This window comes from Aythya ferina (assembly GCF_964211825.1).
Source record: "Aythya ferina genome assembly, chromosome: 38".
Lineage (NCBI taxonomy): Eukaryota > Metazoa > Chordata > Aves > Anseriformes > Anatidae > Aythya > Aythya ferina.
Window position 1 is genome coordinate 441 of NC_140335.1, and position 19,961 is coordinate 20,401.

General features: G+C 63.2%; 2 protein-coding genes and 1 long non-coding RNA gene across 3 annotated transcripts; all 3 read right to left on the reverse strand.

The window, feature by feature from the left end:
* Nucleotides 1-414: 414 nt before the first annotated feature.
* On the reverse strand, nucleotides 415-9,726 carry MUS81 (MUS81 structure-specific endonuclease subunit; the record flags this gene model as incomplete). Its single annotated transcript, XM_084502386.1, is given in 13 exon segments — nucleotides 415-510; nucleotides 2,840-2,953; nucleotides 3,661-3,669; nucleotides 3,672-3,763; nucleotides 4,615-4,734; nucleotides 5,489-5,570; nucleotides 5,735-5,912; nucleotides 6,364-6,437; nucleotides 6,934-7,005; nucleotides 7,090-7,161; nucleotides 7,247-7,314; nucleotides 8,138-8,261; nucleotides 9,609-9,726. Coding segments are annotated over 13 exon segments (1,206 nt in total), but the record flags the coding sequence as incomplete, so codon positions are not given.
* A 782-nt stretch (nucleotides 9,727-10,508) lies between these two features.
* Nucleotides 10,509-15,877, reverse strand: BANF1 (barrier to autointegration nuclear assembly factor 1). The gene is made up of 3 exons (XM_084502385.1): nucleotides 15,780-15,877; nucleotides 14,689-14,819; nucleotides 10,509-12,798 (listed from the first exon to the last, which is right to left on the reverse strand). The coding sequence occupies exons 2-3, from the start codon at nucleotides 14,812-14,814 to the stop codon at nucleotides 12,652-12,654; spliced, it is 273 nt and encodes a 90-aa protein (XP_084358511.1). The 5' UTR covers nucleotides 14,815-14,819; nucleotides 15,780-15,877; the 3' UTR covers nucleotides 10,509-12,651.
* A 1,865-nt stretch (nucleotides 15,878-17,742) lies between these two features.
* LOC311426190 lies at nucleotides 17,743-19,348 on the reverse strand. Its single transcript, XR_014686615.1, has 2 exons — nucleotides 19,034-19,348; nucleotides 17,743-18,954 (listed from the first exon to the last, which is right to left on the reverse strand). It is a non-coding gene; the product is annotated as an uncharacterized lncRNA (long non-coding RNA).
* Between the last annotated feature and the right edge of the window lie 613 nt (nucleotides 19,349-19,961).

Consider the following 19,961-nt stretch of genomic DNA (forward strand, 5'->3'; position numbering starts at 1 on the left):
CCCCAAATGACCCCATTCCCCCCCAACGACCCTAACTCCCCCCAAAATGTCCCCAAATCCCCCCAAACATCCCCAAATCCCCCTCAGTGTCCCCAAACCCCCCCCCAAAATGACCCCAATCCCCTCAAAATGTCCCCAAATCCCCCCCCAGCCCCCCCCAAACATCCCCAAATCCCCCCCAATGACCCCAAAGCCCCCCCAAATTACCTCAATCCCCCCCCCAGTAACCCCAAATCCCCCCCAATGACCCCAAATCCCCCCCCAACCCCCCCCAAATGACCCCATTCCCCCCCCAACGACCCCAAAGCCCCCCCAAATCCCCCCCCAGTGACCCCAAATCCCCCCCAGTGACCCCAAACCCCCCCCAAACCCCCCCAGACCCCCCCAAATTTCGGTGCCCCCCCCCGCCCACACCCCGTATCGGCGCCGCAGCTGCTCCCCCAGCACCCCCAGGTACGCCGCCGTCTCCCGGGGGTCCCCCGTGCGCCGCACAAAGATCCCGTCCTGCACCTGGGGGGGGCAAAGACCCCAAAATCTGACCCCAAATCCCCCAAACGTCACCCCGAAACCCCAAAATGGCACCCCGAAACCTCGAAACGTCACCCCGAAACCCCAAAACCCCAAAATCCCGACCCCGAAACCCCAAAATGTCACCCCAAAACCCCAAAATGTCACCCCAAAACCCCCCTGACCCTAAAACCCCAAAATGTCACCCCAAAACGTCACCCCAAAACCCCAAAATGTCACCCCGAAACCCCAAAACCCCAAAATCCCGACCCCGAAACCCCAAAATGTGACCCCAAAACCCCAAAATGTCACCCCAAAACCCCAAAATGTCACCCCAAACCCCCCCGACCCCAAAACGTCACCCCAAAACCCCGAAATGTCACCCCAAAATCCTAAAATGTCACCCCAAAACCCCAAAACCTCAAAATCCCGACCCCGAAACCCCAAAATCCCGACCCCGAAACCCAAAAATGTCACCCCAAAACCCCAAAACGTGATCCCAGATCCCAAAAATGTCACCCCAAAACCCCAAAATCCCGACCCCGAAACCCCAAAATCCCGACCCCGAAACCCCAAAATGTCACCCCAAAACCCCAAAATGTGACCCCAAAACCCCAAAATGTCACCCCAAACCCCCCCGACCCCAAAACGTCACCCCAAAACCCCAAAATGTCACCCCAAAATCCCAAAATGTCACCCCAAAACCCCAAAACGTCACCCCAAAACCCCAAAACCTCAAAATCCCGACCCCGAAACCCCAAAATCCCGACCCCGAAACCCCAAAATGTCACCCCAAAACCCCAAAATGTCACCCCAAAACCTCGAAACGTCACCCTGAAACCCCAAAAACCCCAAAATCCCGATCCCGAAACCCCAAAATCCCAACCCCGAAACCCCAAAATGTCACCCCAAAACCCCCCCGACCCCAAAACGTCACCCCAAAACCCCGAAATGTCACCCCAAAATCCAAAATGTCACCCCAAAACCCCAAAACGTCACCCCAAAACCCCAAAACCTCAAAATCCCGACCCCGAAACCCAAAATCCCGACCCCGAAACCCAAAAATGTCACCCCAAAACCCCAAAACGTGATCCCAGATCCCAAAAATGTCACCCCAAAACCCCAAAACGTGATCCCAGATCCCAAAAATGTCACCCCAAAACCCCAAAACGTCACCCCAAAACCCCGAAACCCCAAAATCCCGACCCCGAAACCCCAAAATGTGACCCCAAAACCCAAAATGTCACCCCAAATCCCCAAAACGCCACCCCCAAAACCCCCAAATGTCACCCCAAAACCCCAAAGAACCCCCAGGGGGTTCCTGGGGAGGTCCTGGGGGGGGTCCCATTTTGGGGAGGGGTCCCGGGGGGGGGGGTCCGGGAGGGGTTTTTTGGGGGAGGGGTCCCGGGGGGGTCCCATTTTAGGGAGGGGTCCCGGGAGGCTTTTTTTTGGGGGGGGGGGTCCCGGTTTTTTTTTTTTTTTTGGGGGGGGTCCCGGGGGGATTTTTTTTTGGGGGGGGGTCCTGGGGGGATCCCATTTTCGGGAGGGGTCCCGGGGGGTCCCATTTTGGGGGGGTGTCCCGGGGGGGTGTTTTTTTGGGGGGGGTCCCGGGGGGGTCCGGGGGGGGAGGGGGTTTGGGGGGGGGGTCCCTGGGGGTGTTTTTTGGGGGGGGGGGTCCCATTTTGGGAGGGGTCCCGGGGGGGTGTTTTTTTTTGGGGGGGATCCCGGGTTTTTTTTTGTTTGTTTTTTTTTTTTGGGGGGGGGGGTCCCGGGGCTGTTTTTTTTTGGGGGGGGTCCCATGCGTGAGGGGGTCCCAGAAGTTTATGGGGTCCCGGGGGGGGGTCCCAGGGGAACTGGGGGGTCCTGGGGGGGTCCCATTTTGGGGAGGGGTCCCGGGGGTGTCCTGGGGTTTTTTTTTGGGGGGGGTCCCGGGGGTGTTTTTTTGGGGGGGGGGGTCCCGGTTTTTTGTTTTTTTTTGAGGGGGGGTCCCGGGGGGGTCCCATTTTAGGGAGGGGTCCCAGGGGGCTTTTTTTGGGGGGGGGGGGGTCCCGGGGGTGGTTTTTTTTGGGGGGGGGGTCCCGGGGGGTGGTTTTTTTTTGGGGGGGGGGGTCCCGGGGGGGGGGGGGGGGGTTTTGGGGGGGAGTTCCTGGGGGGGTCCCATTTTAGGGGAGGGGTCCCAGGGGGGGTTTTTTTGGGGGGGGGGGGGGGGTCCCGGGTGGGTTTTTTTTTTGGGGGGGGTCCGGGGTTTTTTTTGGGGGGGGGTCCTGGGGGGGGGTGTTTTTTTGGGGAGGGGTCCCGGGGGGGGGTGTTTTTTGGGGGGGGGTCCCGGTACCTGGGTGCTGGCGGCCGCCTGCTTCAGGCTGTGCAGGGGCAGCGCCCGGTGCCCCCCCCCCAGCGCCTCCAGCAGCAGCACTGGGAAACGCAGCCCGCAGCGCCGCAGCCGGAACTGGGAGCACTGGGACCAGTCAGACGCACGGCGACCCCCCCCAGTAACCCCCAGTAACTCCCAGTAACCCTCCAGTAACTCCCAGTAACTCCCAGTAACACCCAGTGCCCGCCCAGTAACCCCCCCAGTAATACCCAGTAACCCTCCAGTAACTCCAGTAACTCCCAGTAACCCCCCACTGACCCCAGTAATTCCCAGTACTCCCAGTGCCCTCCCAGTAACCTCCCAGTAACCCACAGTACCCCCCCAGTAACCCCCCAGTAACACCCAGTACTCCCAGTGCCCTCCCAGTAACCCCCAGTGCTCCTCCCAGTGCTCCTGTCCCCCCCCCAGTCCCTCCCAATCCCATCCCAGTGCCCCCACATGACCCCCACCCGCCTCCCAGCCCCTCCCAGTCCCCTCCCAGTCCTTCCCAGTGCCCCCCCAGCCCCTCCCAGTGCCCTCCCAGTCCCTCCCAGTCCCCCTCAATCCCCCTCCCAGTCCCCCTCCCAGTCCCTCCCAGTCCCCCCCAGTCCCTCCCAGTCCCCCTCAATCCCCCTCCCAGTCCCCCCCCAGCCCCTCCCAAACCCTTCCCAGTCCCCTCCCAGTCCCTCCCAGCCCCCCCAGCCCCTCCCAGTGCCCCTCCCAGTCCCTCCCAGTTCCCCCCCAGCCCCTCCCAGTCCCCTCCCAGTGCCCCCCCAGTCCCTCCCAGTGCTCCCAGTGCCGACCTTCTGCTCTCCTGGTACCTCCCGTCGCAGAGGCTCCCCCCCAGGTCCGCCCCCGTTTTCCGCTCCACCACCACGTCCAGCACCAGCTCCCGGGGGCGGCGCCCTGGGGGCGTGGCCACCGCTTAGCCCTGCCCCCAGTTCACTGGCCCCGCCCCCAGCCTCGCCCCGCCCCCAGCAGCTAAGGGGCGTGGCCAAACACCACCCTCTAATCATGTGGGGGGCGTGGTCAGGATCTAGCCCCGCCCACCACCACCGGAGGGGGCGTGGCCAGCCCTCCAGTGGGGTGTGGTCAGCGCCCAGCCATGGCCCCGCCCACCTCCAAGGGGGCGTGGCCAGCACTTGGTCCCCCCCCACCCTTTCCCTCCACCCCCAGCTGTGTGGCCCCACCCAGAATCGGGCCACGCCCCCTCGTAACTGAAACCACGCCCCCATCGTGACCACGCCCACTTATCCCATCCAGGGGGTGTGGCCAGCACCTAGCCCCGCCCCTTTCCTTCCCCCCAGCTCCCACCCAGCCCTGGGCCCCACCCCCATGACCCCACCCCATGGCCCTGCCCCCGAGACCCCCGCCCACCGCAAAGCCACGCCCACCCTAGGCCACGCCCACTTTCACCAATTGTGGGCGTGGTCAGCACGTAGCCCCGCCCCCCTTATTTCCATCTGGCTCCCACCCAGCCCCGGGTCTTGCCTCCCATGACCCCATTCCTATGGCCCCGCCCCCTCCCCGAGTCTCCTCCCACCCGAAGCCCCTCCCACCAGAAGCCCCACCCACTCTGCCCCACGTGGGCGTGGCCAGCACCTAGCCCCGCCCCCTTTTTTCCCACCTGGCTCCCACCCAGCCCCGGGTCTCGCCCCCCATGACCCCACCCCCATGGCCCCTCCCACCCCGAGGCCCCTCCCACCCTTTGGCCCCGCCCACCCCTCGGCCCCGCCCACCCCCTAAGCCCCTCCCACCTGGGGGCGGGGCCGTCTCGCGGGCCACCCAGAGGAAGTCTCCCAGGGGCAGGCGCCGCAGCTCCAGGGGCACCCCCAGGAGGCGCAGCTGGGGGACGGCCCCCCCCCGGGAACCGGGCCCTGGGGGGGGGCACGGGGGGCGTCAGGGGGGGTACGGGGGGGGTGGGGGCACTGGGGGGGGGTGGGGACATCGGGGGGGGGATGGGGACATCGGGAGGGGGCATTGGGGGGGACATGGGGGGGGTTGGGGGCATCGGGGGGGCGTTAATGGGGGTATTGGGGGGGTTGGGGGCATGGGGGGGGCACTGGGGGGGCATTGGGGGGGGCGGGGGCATTGGGGGGAGGATGGGGACATCGGGAGGGGGCATTTGGGGGGGCATGGGGGGGGTTGGGGGCATGGGGGGGCATTAATGGGGGCACTGGGGGGGGTGGGGACATCGGGGGGGGGATGGGGACATCGGGAGGGGGCATTGGGGGGGACATGGGGGGGGGGTTGGGGGCATCGGGGGGGCGTTAATGGGGGTATTGGGGGGGGTTGGGGGCATTGGGGGGGGCATTTGGGGGGGGCTGGGGGGGGTGGGGGCACTGGGGGGGGGGTGGGGACATCGGGAGGGGGCATTTGGGGGACATGGGGGGGGTTGGGGGCATTGGGGGGGGGCATTGGGGGGGCATTGGGGGGCATTTGGGGGACATGGGGGGGGGCGTTAATGGGGGCATTGAGGGGGGTGGGGGCATTTGGGGGGCACTGGGGGGGGCATCAATGGGGTTAGGGTCCCTGGGGGGGGGGTTGGGGGGGGTTGGGGACATTTGGGGGGGACAGGGACAGGGCCGTGACCCCCCCCCGGGACCGTGACCCCCCCCCCTTGTCCCGTGCCCCGCCCCCTCACCCGGTGCCCTCGGTGACGTCGGCGCAGAGCAGCACCGAGAAGGCCCCCGGCTGCAGCTCGAATTCGGCCCTGGGGGGGGGACACGAGGGTCACGTGACCCCCCCCCCAGGGTCACATGACCCCCCCCCCAGGGCCAGGTGACCCCCCCCCAGGCCAAGTGACCCCTCCCAGGGTCACGTGACCCCCCCCCAAAGGGGGTCATGACCCTGCCCCCCCCCCCCCCCCCCACTCACTGCGGGGTCCTCCTCGATCGCCCCCCCCGCGGCGGGGGCGGGGCCTTCGTGGGCGGGGCCTTCAGTGGGCGTGGCTTCAAGGGGTGTGGCTTCAAGGGGCGGGGCTTCAAGGGGCGGGGCTTCACAGGCATCAGCCAATCGCTGGGCCAGGAGGCGGCCACGGGGGGTCAGCGAGCAGCTGGGGGGGGGGGGGCAAAAAGAGGGGGGGGGGGGGTCAGGGGGGCACTGGGGGCTGCCCCCCCCCCTTGGCCACGCCCCCTGACCCCCCCCTTTAGCCCCTCCCCCTTATGGCCCCTCCCCCATTGCCACCCCCAATGGATCCTCCCCCCCCATTGCCCCCCCAAGCCCCCCTTTTTGCCCCCCCCCCAAAGACCCCCCCCCTTTGCCCCCCCCCCACCCCAAGGACCCCCCCCAAATCCCCCCCCACCCCCCACAGCCCCCCCCATTGCCCCCCCCCACCCCCAAGAACCCCCCCAATTTGCCCCCCCACACCCCCAATTCCCCCCCCTCCGCACCTTTTACCCCCCCCATTTCCCCCCCACGCCCCCCCCCCCAAGCCCCCCCCCCCAGCCCCCCCCTCACCCCCCCCACCCCCAAAATTCCCCCCCCCACCCCCCCCAGATCCCTACCGGGGGGGGCGGCCGCTCCTCTGCACCAGGTCCCTGCGGATGAGGCCCCCCAGAGCCCCCCCCCGGGGCGCCCCCTGTGGGGAGGGGGGGGTCAAAGGTCACCAGAGGTCACCAAAGGTCACCCTGGGGTCACCCTGGGGTCACCAGAGGTCACCCTGGGGTCACCAAAGGTCACCAAGGGTCACCCAAGGTCACCCTGGGGTCACCAAGGGTCACCCTGGGGTCACCAGAGGTCACCAGAGGTCACCCTGGGGTCACCAGAGGTCACCCTGGGGTCACTAAGGGTCACCCTGGGGTCACCAGAGGTCACCCTGGGGTCACTAAAGGTCACCCTGGGGTCACCCTGGGGTTACCAAAGGTCACCCAAGGTCACCAGAGGTCACCAAAGGTCACTCTGGGGTCACCAAAGGTCACTAAAGGTCACCAGAGCTCACCCTGGGGTCACCAAAGGTCACCCTGGGGTCACCAAAGGTCACCAGAGGTCACCAGAGGTCACCCTGGGGTCACTAAGGGTCACCCTGGGGTCACCAAAGGTCACTAAAGGTCACCCTAATTTTGGGGGGGGCTCACCGGGGTCAGGGGGGCGTCGCAGAGGGGCTGGGCCTGGCGCAGAAGCTCCGCCTCTGGGAGGGGCTCCGGGCTCTGTGGGCAGGGCTAAAGGGTGAGGGGGCGTGGCTATGTGGGTTTAGCCCCACCCCCTCCGCGCCAGGCCCCGCCCACACTCACCCTGAGCAGCGCCAAGAGGAGGGCGTGGGGGGCGGAGCGGGGGCGGGGCCGGTACTCGCCGCGGGGGCGGGGCTTAAATGGGAGGAGGGCGGGGCTTGTGAGGCCACGCCCCCCTCCTCCTTCCTCATGCCACGCCTCCCCGTCACGTGACACTCACAGGGGGCGGGGCCGGGGGGCTCCCAGGGGGCGCTCGGTCCGAGGAGGGGCTGGGGGGGAGGCCGAGAGCTGGGGGAGGGGCACATGGGGTTAATATGCAAATTGCATGCAAATGAGCATGCAAATAACACACAAATCAGTAAGCCATATACCAATGTATACTTGTATGCAAATGAGTATGCAAATGAGCTCTACTCTCTTTCCTAGGGCCACTCCCACATCACTGCTCCCTAAAAGCCCCGCCCACTCCCACAGGCACACCCACTTTTAGACCATGCCCATCCTGAAGCCCCACCCACCAAAAGGCCACGCCCACTTTTAGACCCCTCCCACTCCACCCTGAGGCCCCGCCCACCCCCAGCTGCTCCCTGGGCTTCCTCCAAGCCCTCACCTACCCCCTGAAGCCCCGCCCATCCAGGCTCCACCCACCGAGACCACGCCCTCCTCTAAGCCCCTCCCACCACCCTGAGGCTCCGCCCACCTCCCCCAGCTGCTCCCTGGGCTCTGCCCTCCCCAGCCCGCCCCACCCCCCTGTAACCCCTCCCACCCCTGTAACTCCGCCCACTCTCAAGCCCCGCCCACCCCAGGCCCCGCCCACTTTATCCGGAAGCCCCGCCCAGCTCCTCCAGTGCCTCCCTGTGCCTCCCTGGGCTCTGCCCTCCCAACCCCCTCCCAACCCTGTAACCCCGCCCACTCTCAAGCCCCGCCCACTTCAGGCCCCGCCCACCCCGAGGCCCCGCCCACCTCCCCCAGCAGCTCCCTGGGCTCTGCCCTTCCACAACCCCTCCTGTAACCCCTCCCACCCCCATAACCCCTCCCACCTCTATAACCCCGCCCACCCCGAGGCCCCGCCCACTCTCAAGCCCCGCCCACCCCCCGAGGCCCCGCCCACCGGCGCGGTGCTGCCGCAGGCGCTGGTGCAGGCGCTGGCAGAGCCGGGCCCCGAAATGTCGCAGCAGGGCCAGGTCCCGGCCCGAGCGCAGCCGCAGGGGGTACAGGGACAGCGAGCGCAGCGCCTGGGGGGGGGGAAAGGGTCAGGAACGGAACCCCAAAAACAACCCCAAAATCCAAAATAACACAGCCCCAAAACCCTAAAATAATACAGCCCCAAACCCAAAATAACACGGCCCCAAAACCCCAAAATAATACAGCCCCAAAACCCAAACAACACAGCCCTAAAACAACACAGCCCCAAAATCCCAAAATAACACAGCCCCAATAACCCCAAAAACAACACAGCCCCAAAACCCCAAAATAACACAACCCCAAAACACCACAAGCCCAATAAACCCAAAACAACACAGCCCCAATAACCCCAGTAACCTATAGGCTCATAACCCAGATAACCCCAACAACCCCATAAGCCCAATGACCCCATAACCCCATAACCCCATAACCCCCAGCCCCATAACCCTATAACCCCAGTAACCCCAATAACCCCCAAACCCCATAAGCCCAATGACCCCAAAGCCCCATAACCCCACAACCCCCGGCCCCAGAACCCCAGTAACCCCATAACCCATATAACCCTAATAACCCTATCACCCCACAACCCCAATTACCCCAAAACCCCAATAACCCCCTAACCCCATAACCCCACAACCCCCAGCCCCATAACCCCAATAACCCCATGGCCCAGTCACCCCATAGCCCCCAGCCCCAGTAACCCCAATAACCCCATAACCCTATAATCCCCTGCCCCATAACCCCGCCCTCTTCCCTATAACCCCGCCCCCTAGCCCCTGGACCCGCCCACAGCCTGTCGTAGCCCCGCCCCCTCCCCCTGACCCCGCCCCTACCCTGTCATAGGCCCATCTCCTGCCCCCATAACCCCTCCCCCTGCCCCATAACCCCACCCCCTTCCCTATAACCCCGCCCCCATGACCCCACCCCCAGGACCCCATAGCCCCGCCCCCTGGCTCCGCCCCCCAGCCCCATAACCCCTCCCCCACCCTACCTTAGGCCCTCCCAAGGCCCCATAACCCCGCCCCCTTCCCTATAACCCCACCCCCAGGACACCATAGCCCCGCCCCTTCCCCTGGCCCCGCCCCCACCGTGTCATAGCCCCGCCCCCTCCCCCTGACCCCACCCCCACCGTCATAGGCCCATCCCCTGCCCCCATAACCCCTCCCCCTGACTCCATCACCACGCCCCCTTCCCTATAACCCCGCCCCATGACCCCATAGCCCCGCCCCCAGCCCCATAGCCCCGCCCTCTCCCCATAACCCCGCCCCCTGCCCCATTAACCCCTCCCCCACCCTGCTGTAGGCCCTCCCCATGACCACATAGCCCCTCCCCCTGGCCCCATAACCCCACCCCCAGTACCCCATAGCCCCGCCCCCTTCCCCTAGCCCCGCCCCCACCCTGTCGTAGCCCCGCCCATCCCCGCCGCGCTCCCGCTGCCGCCGCCGCCACTCCCGGAGCCAGGCGGCGAACAGAGCCTTGGGGCTGGGGGGGGGCGCCGCCATAACGCCGGGACCGGAACCGGAAACGCCCACGGCCGGAACCGGAAGCGCCGCTCCGCGCCGCCAGCTGGAGGACCCCAACGACTGCTCTGGAGGACTCCGGGCTGGCCCCGCCCCGCCCAGAAGCACCAAAACCCCACAAAATGAACCCAAAATCCGCCCAGAAGACCCCAAAACCCCCCCAAAAGACCCCACATCCCTCCCAGGAACCCCAAAACACCCCAAAAAGACCCCAAAATCCCCCCCAAGGACCCCAAAACCCCCAAATAAGACCCCAAATCCCCCCCCCCCAAGGACCCCAAATCCCCCCGGAGACCCCAAAACCCCCCATAAGACCCCAAAATCCCCCCCATGAGACCCCAAAACCCCTTGAGGGATCCTAAATCTCCCCCCAAACCCCAAATCCCCCCACGGAGACCCCAAATCCCCCCCATAAGACCCCAAAATCCCCCCCAAGGACCCCATTTTCCCACCCCAAGACCCCAAATCCCCCCCCAAGAGACCCCAGCCCCACCCCATGACCTCCCCCATGACCCCCCCCACGCCCCCCCCCCACCCCATAACCCCCCCCCCCCCATGTCCCCCCCCCGTACCCAGCCCCGTGCCAGCTCCAGCAGGCTCTGCTGGCCCCCAACCCCCCCATAACCCCAAATCCCCCCCCAAGAAACCCCAAATCCCCCCCAAGAGACCCCCATGACCCCAAATTCCCCCCCAAAACCCCAAATTCCCCCCCATGACCCCAAATTCCCCCCCCCCCAGACCCCAAATCCCCCCCCACGACCCCAAAACCCCCCAGGCTCCAACACAGCAAACGTTTATTTCTTAGAAAAACCCTTTTACAAACAAATTCGCGATGGGGGGGGGGGGCGGTGACCCCAAAAGAGACCCCACAGGGGGCAGCGGGACCTGGGGGGGGGGGATTGGGGTCCCCGGGGCATTTTTGGGGACCCCAAAGCCGAATTTGGGACCCCAAAGGCAATTTCAGGGCCCCCCAGGCCAATTTGGGGACCCCAAAGCCAACGTCAGGACCCCAAAATCCATTTCGGGACCCCAAAAGCAATTTGGGGACCCCAAAGCCCCCCCCTGGGCTGACTTTGGGGTCCCCCAAGGGGTTTTTGGGGTCCCCCAAGGGGATTTTGGGGTCTCCCAGCCCCATTTTGAGGCCCCAGAGCCCAATTTGGCGACCCTAAAAGCAACTTCAAGACCCTAAAAGCAATTTCGGGACCCCCCCGGACTGATTTTGGGGTCCCGGAGCCCAACTTTGGGACCCCAAAGCCAACCCCAAAACCCTAAAAACAATTTTGGGACCCCCCCAAATTTGGGACCCCCCCCCAGCCCGAATTTTGGGGCCCCAGAGCCCAATTTTACGTCCCCAGAGCCCAAATTGGGGACCCTAAAACCAACTTCAAGACCCTAAAAGCAATTTCGGGACCCCCCAAATTGATTTTGGGGTCCCAGAGCCCAATTCTGGGCCCCCAAAGCCATTTCCAGGACCCTAAATCCCATTTCAAGCCCCTAAAGCCACATTTGGGACCCCCCAGGCCGTTTTTGGGGTCCCGGGGCCCAATTTTGGGACCCCAAACCCCCCCCCAGCACCCCCAAATCGACTTGGGGCCCCCCCAGCCCATTTGGGGTTGGGGTTTGGGGTCGGTGGCAGCAACCCCAAGGGGAAAGGGGTCGGGATTTGGGGTCCCAGGGGGGCGTTTTGGGGCCATTTGGGTGGGATTTGGGGGCTTGGGGTGGGTTTTGGGGCCCCGGGGATAGGATTTGGGGCCCCGGGGATGGGATTTGGGGTCCTGGGGGGCAGTTTGGGGACACGGGGACGGGGTCTGCGGCCCCAGGGGTGGTTTTTGGGACCCTGGGAGCAGATTTTGGGGTGCCAGGGGTGGGTTTGGGGATCCCGGGGGTGGATTTGGGATCCCGGGGGTGGATTTTGGGATCCTGAGGGTGGTTTTTGGGATCCTGGGGATGGACTTGGGACCCTGGGAGAGGTTTTGGGGACCCTGGGGATGGTTTTTGGGGTCCTGGGAGTGGATTTGGGGCCACAGGTATAGGATTTGGGGATAGGATTTGGGGCACAGCGGTGAATTTGTGACCCTGGCGGTGGCTTTTGGGGTGCCGGGGGCGGTTTTTGGGACCCCAGGGGTGATTTTGGGGATCCCGGGGGTGGTTTTTGGGATCCCAGGGGTGGATTTGGGACCCTGGGGTTGGTTTTGGGGTCCTGGGAGTGGATTTGGGGCCAGAAGTATGGGGTTTGTGAACGGGATTTGGGACAGGAGGCTGGATTTGTGCCCCCAGGGGCGGTTTTTGGGGTGCTGGGGGTGGTTTTTGGGATCCCAGGGGTGGATTTGGGACCCTGGGAGCGCTTTTTGGGACCCTGGGGGTGGTTTTTGGGGTCCTGGGAGTCGATTTGGGGCCACAGGTATGGGGTTTGTGGATGGGATTTGGGACAGAGTGGTGGATTTGTGACCCCAGGGGTGATTTTTATGCCCCCGGGGGTGGTTTTTGGGATCCCGGGGGTGGTTTTGGGATCCGGGGGGTGGATTTGGGGCCAGAGATATGGGGTTTGGGACACAGGTATGGAGTTTGTGAACGGGATTTGGGACAGGAGGCTGGATTTGTGCCCCCGGGGGTGGTTTTTGTGACCCCAGGGGTGGCTTTTGGGATCCCAGGGGTGGTTTTTGGGATCCCGGGGGTGGTTTTGGGATCCGGGGGGTGGATTTGGGGCCAGAGATATGGGGTTTGGGACACAGGTATGGGGTTTGTGAACGGGATTTGGGGCACAGCGGTGAATTTGTGACCCTGGCAGTGCCTTTTGGGGTGCCAGGGGCGGTTTTTGTGACCCCAGGGGTGGCTTTTGGGATCCGGGGGGTGGTTTTTGGGATCCCAGGGGTGGATTTGGGATCTCGGGGGGTGGATTTGGGGCGGATTTGGGGTTCCCTCAGAGGAAGGCGTCGCACCACTCTCGCAGGCAGCCGGAGCAGTCGCGGCTCTGCTTGGCGTTGGCCCCGCAGGCGTCGCGCAGCCACTCGCGGAACAGCTCCTCGTCCTTCTTCAGCACCAGGAACTGCCCCAGCACCACGTACGCCTGGAAAAAAACCCCAAAAACGACCCCAAAACGGTCCCGAACGGCCCCGAAATGGCCACGGGGATATAGGGATGTGCCTGTGTTCACAAGGGGGCACCTAAAGCCCTAAAAGTGCCCCAAAAGTGCCCCAAAAGCCCTAAAAGTGCCCCTAATGACCCTGACCCTATATCTCCCCGAAGTCCTTTTATGGGATGTGGTCCCTAAATGACCCCAAATGTCCCCCAATACCTCAAAAATGTCCCCAAACAACCCCCCCGGGTCCCAATGCCACCATCCCTGTCCCCAAAAGTGCCCCCAAAGCCCTAAAAGTGCCCCCAAACATCCCGACCCCATAGCCCCACAGAACCATTTTTTGGGATGTGGTCCCCTGGAGACCCCAAAAATGGCCCCAAATGGCCCCGAAATGGCCACAGGGATACAGGGATGTGCCCATGTCCACAAGGATCCCCTTAAAGCTCCAAAAGTGCCCCAAAAGTGACTCTAAAGACCCTGACCCTATATCTCCCCAAAGTCCTTTTATGGGATGTGGTCCCCTGGAGACCCCAAAAATGTCCCAAAATGGCTCCATGTCCCCAAAGAACCCTCCTGTGTCCCTAAGAACCACCCCCGAAGCCCTAAAGGTGCCCCAAAAGCCCCAAAAGTGCCCCTAAAGACCCTGACCCTATATCTCCCCAAAGGCCTTTTATGGGATCTGGTTCCCTGGAGACCCCCAAAAATGGCCCCAAATGGCCCCAAAATGGCCACGGGGATATAGGGATGTGCCCATGTTCATAAGGGGGCACCTAAAGCCCCAAAAGTGCCCCAAAAGTGCCCCAAAAGCCCTAAAAGTGCCCCCAAACATCCCGACCCCATAGCCCCACAGAGCCCTTTTTTGGGATGTGGCTGCCCCTGGGGTCCCCAAATGTCCCCAAATCCCCCCCAAATGCCCCCAAACCCCCCCAAATCCCCTCTTGGTGTCCCCAAATCCCCCCCAAACCCCCCCCAGCCCCCCCCAAACATCCCCAAACCCCCCCAAATGCCCCTCCAGTGTCCCCAACTGCCCCCAAATCTCCCCCAAATCCCCCCCAAACGCCCCCAAATCCCCCTCCAAATGCCCCCAGCCCCCCCAAATCCCCCCTAAATGTCCCCAAATCCCCCCCAGCCCCCCCTAACCCCCCCAAATCCCCCCCAAATGTCTCCTTGATGTCCCCAAATCCACCCCAAACCCCCCCAAATCCCCCCCAAAACTCCCCTAAATGTCCCCAAATCCCCCCTAAACGTCCCCAAATGCCCCCCCGGTGTCTGTAACCCCCCCCAAAATGTCCCCAAATCCCCCCCAAACCCTCCCAAATCTCCCCCAAACCCCCCCAAATCCCCCCAAATTCCCCCTAAATGCCCCCTTGATGTCCCCAAATCCCCCCCAAACGCCCCCAAATCCCCCCCTGGTGTCCCCAAATCCCCCCCAAATCCCCCCCAAACGCCCCCAAATGCCCCCCAAACGCCCCCAAATGTCCCCAAATCCCCCCCAAATCCCCTCTAAACCCCCCCCAGCCCCCCCAATCCCCCCCCCACCTTGTCGAAGCCCTTCTCCTCCAGCTTCTTGCCCAGGACGTCCCCGATCCCGGCCAGGGTCCCCAAACCCCCCCAAATCCCCCCCAAAACCCCCCCAAATGCCCCCAAGTCTCCCCCAAGCCCCCCCAAATCCCCCCCAAACCCCCCCAAACCCCCCCAGTCCCCCCCAAGCATCCCCAAAGCCCCCCCAAATGCCCCTCCAGTGTCCCCAACTCCCCCCAAATCCCCCCCAAACGCCCCCAAATCCCCCCCAAATCTCCCCCAAACGCCCCCAAACCCCCCCAGCCCCCCCCAAATCCCCTCTAAACCCCCCCCAGCCCCCCCAAATCCCCCCCCCACCTTGTCGAAGCCCTTCTCCTCCAGCTTCTTGCCCAGGACGTCCCCGATCCCGGCCAGGGTCCCCACCGGTTTCTCGCCCATCGGCTCCGCCACGAAGTCGCGGTGCTTCTGCGACGTCGAGGACATCGCGCCTGGGGGGGGGGCACGGGGCGGTCACGGGGGGGGTCAGGGGGGGTCAAAGGGGGGCGTGGGGGGGTCAGGGGTCAAGGGGGGGGTCACCCAAATGTAATGGGGCATGGGGAAGGGGGGGGACAGGGGGTGGGGGGGGGAATGGGGATGGTTGGGGGGGGCACGGGGGGGTCAGGGGGGGCTGGGGGGGTCAGGGGGGGTCAGGGGGACGTGGGGGGGTCGGGGGGGGTGTAGGGGGAAAGGGGGGGCCGGGGGGGTCACCCAAATGTAATGGGGTGGGAGAGACTGGGGGGAGACAGGGGGATGGGTGGGGAATGGGGACGTTTGGGGGGGCACGGGGGGGTCAAAGGGGGGTCAAAGGGGGGTCGGGGGGGGTCAGGGGTCAAGGGGGGGCCGTGGGGGGGGCGCACGGATGTAATGGGGTGGGGGGGGAATGGGGGGGAGAAGGGGATGGGTGGGGAATGGGGATGGTTGGGGGGGGCATGGGGGGGTCGGGGGGGTCAAAGGGGGTGTGGGGGGGTCAAGGGGGGGTCAGGGGGGCGTGGGGGGGGTCAGGGGGAGGCGTGGGGGGGATCAGGGGGGGTTGGGGGGATTTGGGGGGGGTCACCCAAATGTAATAGGGCGGGGGGAGGGGGAGGGGACAGGGGGTGGGGGGTGAATGGGGACATTTGGGGGGGGCGTGGGGGAGCCGGGGGGCTTTGGGGGGGGCGTGGGGACAGTGGGGGGGGCAAAGGGGGGAGGGGGGGGCACCGGGGGGGGGAGGGGGGGGTGAAACGGGGGGGGAGGGGGGCAAGGGGGGGGGGAGGGGCACCGGGAGGGGCCGGTTGGGGGCGGGGGGGGGACGGGGACGGCGGGGGGGGACCCGGGGGGGTCACGAGGGTCACGGGGGGGTCACGGGGTCAAGGGGGGGTCACGGGGGGGGGCGGGGGGGGACACGTGACCCTCCCTCCCCCCCCCCTCACCTCCCCGCCGCCGCTCCCGCCTCAGGCCGCTGCCGCCGCTGCTTGCGCGCTGACGTCACTTCCGGCCGGCCATAGAGACGGCGCCTAGAGGGGACGCGGGGGGGGGGGTGGGCGCTCTAGCCGCCCGCTGGGATCATAGAGAGGAGGGGGGGGGAGAGGGTTTTTGAGGGGATTTCGAGCGAAATTGGGATTCCCGGGGGTTTGGGGCGGTGAGGGGGTATCTGGGGGAGTTCCAAATGTCTCCTCGCGGGGTTGTTTTTTGGGTGGGGAAAAAGGGAAATAAGGAAAAGCGGCCCCAGCGCAGCAGGCATGGGTTTGGGGGAAATTGGGGGGATTTTGGTGCTCGTGGGGATGAAATTTGTGGAAAAAAAGGCCTGAAAGGAAGCTGTCCGGGATTTGGGGGTGAAAACTTTTCTTACTCGATCCAGAGCGTGCAGGAGCAGCTCACAGCGAGGGCTGAGTTGTTTTGGGGTTAATTTCTGGGATTTTGGGCACTTTTTGGTCACCTTTAAGCCCAAATGTTCCCTCAGAGCAAAGTGGTGTGGGTGACGTTCCCCACTTGTGCCCTAAACTGTCACTTCCAAGCCCAAAAAGGGCTCTGGGGCCTTGTGGGGGCACCGCAAGGCCCCAGTGACACCAGAACAGTGGGTGATGATTTTGGGCTGAAAAAGGGCGTTTTTGGGTAGGGTTGGGAGGCATTGGGGGCGGTGCTATGAGGACAGAGAAGTTTTGGGGATCCCATAGTGGTAACTGGGGATGAGGGCTGGACCCCCAAAGCAACATTGATCCCAAAATGACATTTTTTAACCAATTTTTCCCCCAAACACCCACATTTTGAGGTGTTTTTATCCAAATCTTTCCCCAAACACCCCAAATTCGTAGCAAGGAGGCTCAGGGCACACCAAAACGCACACTAATTTGTGAAAACTTGGTTAAACACCTCAAATTTGGGGCTAAAACCTGACACATAGGCGTGGGGGGAACAGAGCAGGGAAAATAAGCCAAAAGTTCCCAAAAAGCAGCAAAAAGGGGTAAAAATGAGCACAGGTTGAAAAACCTCCCCAAAAAGGATCCCAAACTGGTGAGTAGGAAGGCTTGGGGAGATTTTGGAGCAAAACTGAAGGGATTTGGGTGAAACCCAAACAAGAAGTGTGAAAAATGTCAGATTTGGGGCTGAAGGAGCAGAAATCAGGCAGATTTCCCCCAATTTCACACCTTCCCCCAGGGTCCCAAGGCCATTTTGGGGCTGTTTGGGGATTTCTGAGCCCACATTGACCCATTTTTACCCTTCCAAGCGCTGTTTGACCCAGTTTTTTACTCCTCTGGGCCTAAAACTGCTGGTTTTTACCCTTCCAGCCCAGAATTGTCCATTTCTGCCCAGTCTGGACCCATTTGGGGCCCACTGTCACCCAGCAAGGAGTCGCTGTCCCTCGAGCGCAGCCAATTTGGGGCTTTTTGTGAGGAAAAAATGTAAGAAAATAATTTAAAAAAGGTAAAATTGCTTTCCATCAGAGCTCATTGCCAAAAAATTACTTTTCTGTCTTTTTTTTGAATTTTCTCCCTCATTTTTTGCTTTTTCTGTAATTTTTTCCTTTTATCTTCCTCACTTTTATTCTATTATTTTGCTTTTTTCCCTCTTAAATTGTTTTTTCTTATTTTGTTTTTGTTTTTCTCATTTGTTAGTTTTTCTTTATGTTTTTGCCTTTTTACTTCACCTTTTGCTCTATATTTTTTGTTTTCCCTCACTCTTGCTGCTTATTTACTTATCATTTGCCCTTTTTTATCACTTTTCCCTATTTTTTGCCCTTTTTCTTAATTTTTTTGCCCTTTTCCCTCATTTTTTACCTTTTTCCCTACTTCTTTTCCTTTTTCCCTCATTTTTTAACCTTTTCTCCTCAGTTTTTTGATGTTTTCCCTCTCTTTTGCTGCCTCTGTCCTCAATTCTTTTCCTTTTTCCCTCATCTTGTTGCATTTTTCCCTCAGTTTTTGCCTTTTTCCCTCATTTTTTGCCTTTTTTTGCTGGGCTGCCCCCGGGCTCCGCCCCCATCCCGCAGCCCCGCCCACTCCCGCTGTGGCCCCGCCCCTTGACGATGTCCGAGAGCGCCCACGTCGAAAGGGGCGTGGTTATACAACTACAGTGGGCGGGGCATGTAAATCACCTCAATACAAACAATGTGAAGGGGGCGTGGCTTTAGCACCGACTGTGGGCGGGGCATGCAAATCACGGCTCCGTGACACGAACGAGGCCGAGGGGCGGGGCTACGCCGCCGGAGCGGGGGCGGCGGGGCGGGACCAGCCCCACCCCTCAGCCAATCGGGCGGCGCCGCCCCCTGCTCGCGGCCAATCGGGAGGCCGCGCGGCATCACGTGACGCGTTCAAAGCGGCCATTTCGTGAGGGAGCCGCGGAGCTGGGGGGGGGGCGAGGGAATCCCTCATTGTGTCCCCGTGCGGGGTCAGGGAATTAAATTCCTTTAATTTTTTAAGTAATAAATGATAAAGGGGAATAGTTTGTGCTTGTTTTGCCCGAATTTCCCTGATTTTTCGGGAAAGTGTAGGAAAAAGACACTAAAAACCACTGCTAAGCCTGTGCCAAGCATGTAGGCGCTGTCAGATGAGCCACAGGAATAACAAAAGTGGTTAAAAAATGAATTTCTACCCCAAGGCAGGAGGGCAGCAGCTGGATGAGCGGCCCTGAAGTGCTGCCGGGGCTCGTTTGTTCCTTTTGGGACTCCAAACACCTAAAGAAATGAACCTAAAAGTGTTTGTTCCTCTTGGGACTTGAAATAATTTTTTAAAAAGAAAGCCAAAAGCGATTGTTTTTACTGTGATTTAAAACATCTGAAAGAAAAACGCAGCCTAAAAGCTGTGTGGTGTCAGGTGGGAATCAAGCAGAGCGGCCTGTGGCCAAAAACTCCTTTTCTCAGCCAAAAACTCCTTTCCTCAGCCGTGTCTGCTCTGCCACGGTGTAATTCTTATTTATACAGAATAAACCTTATTATTGTCATCGTGGTGTGGGTTTATAGCGGCTCGGCTGTGCTGTGGGAGCCGTTTTCCTTCCAGGTGCCCACCTGCGGCTCAGATCCGGGACCTTTTCCTATCGGAGAACTTTTCTGGCGTCTCCCTGCCGAGCCCCGGGCCTGCCGAGGAGCTGCTGGTGACGAAACCAGCTGCGAACCTGCGTAAATCACAAATAATCCATAAATTTTGTCGCTTTAACGATTATATGAAGTAATTTATGCTGTGAAGCGTCCTACCTGCTCGCTACCGCCTCGCTGAGCGCTTCCCTTGCCCCCGTTCCCCTTTTCACCCCCCTAAGGCCCGGCGGAGCCCCCGTCAGGGCCGCCACCATTTTCGTGAGGCGCTGCTGCGCAGCACGGCGGCCGCCTGCGTGCCGGCCCCCGGGGCTCCCGCTGCGGCCTCCGCCGGGCCGATTCGCCGCTCCCCCGGCCCCGCCGGGACGGCTCCGGCCTCGCGAGCCCCGAACCGGGCCCAGGCCCTGCCCCGGCCGCGGCCCCGCCGCCCTCGGGCCCCTCCGCGGCCGCCTCAGGCCCCGTCACAAAATGGCGGCGGGTGCGCGACGGCGGGAAGCGAGCGAGGTGGCGCCGCCCAATCAGAAAGCGCTTTCCCGCGTCGCTAGGCAGAACGGACGCCCTTCCGTTTTTCCATAGGGCGCGCCGCGCCCAATGGGAAAATAAAACGAGCCGCGAGCGCGGCGCCGGCGGGCCAATAGGCGAGCGCCTTTCCGCGTCGCTAGGCAGAACAGCGCCCTCCGCGGCCTCCCATAGGGCGCCGCTCGCCCAATGGCAAAATCACCCGGGGGGTGCGCAGCGTTGCGGGGGTAGAGCGGGCGCGGCGCGCATGCGCAGGGGGGCGCGCAGGCGCGGGGGGGGCGCGCGGCGCATGCGCGGTGCGCGCGCGGGAGGCGGCGGCGGCGGCGAGGAGGAGGCGGCGGCGGCGGCGGCGGCGAGGGCCGGGCCCGGGGCCGCTCCGCTCCGCTCCCCCCCCCCCCCGGGTGCTTCGCGTGAAGGCGCCGCCCCCCCCTCCCCTTCCCCTTCCTCTTCCTCATCTCCCTCCGCCTTCCTCCTCCTCCTCCTCTTCCTCCTCCCGCCGCTCGGCCTCCGCCGCCTCAGGCCTCACCCCCCCCTCCTCCATCACCTCACAGCCTCCCCCCCCCCCTTCCCC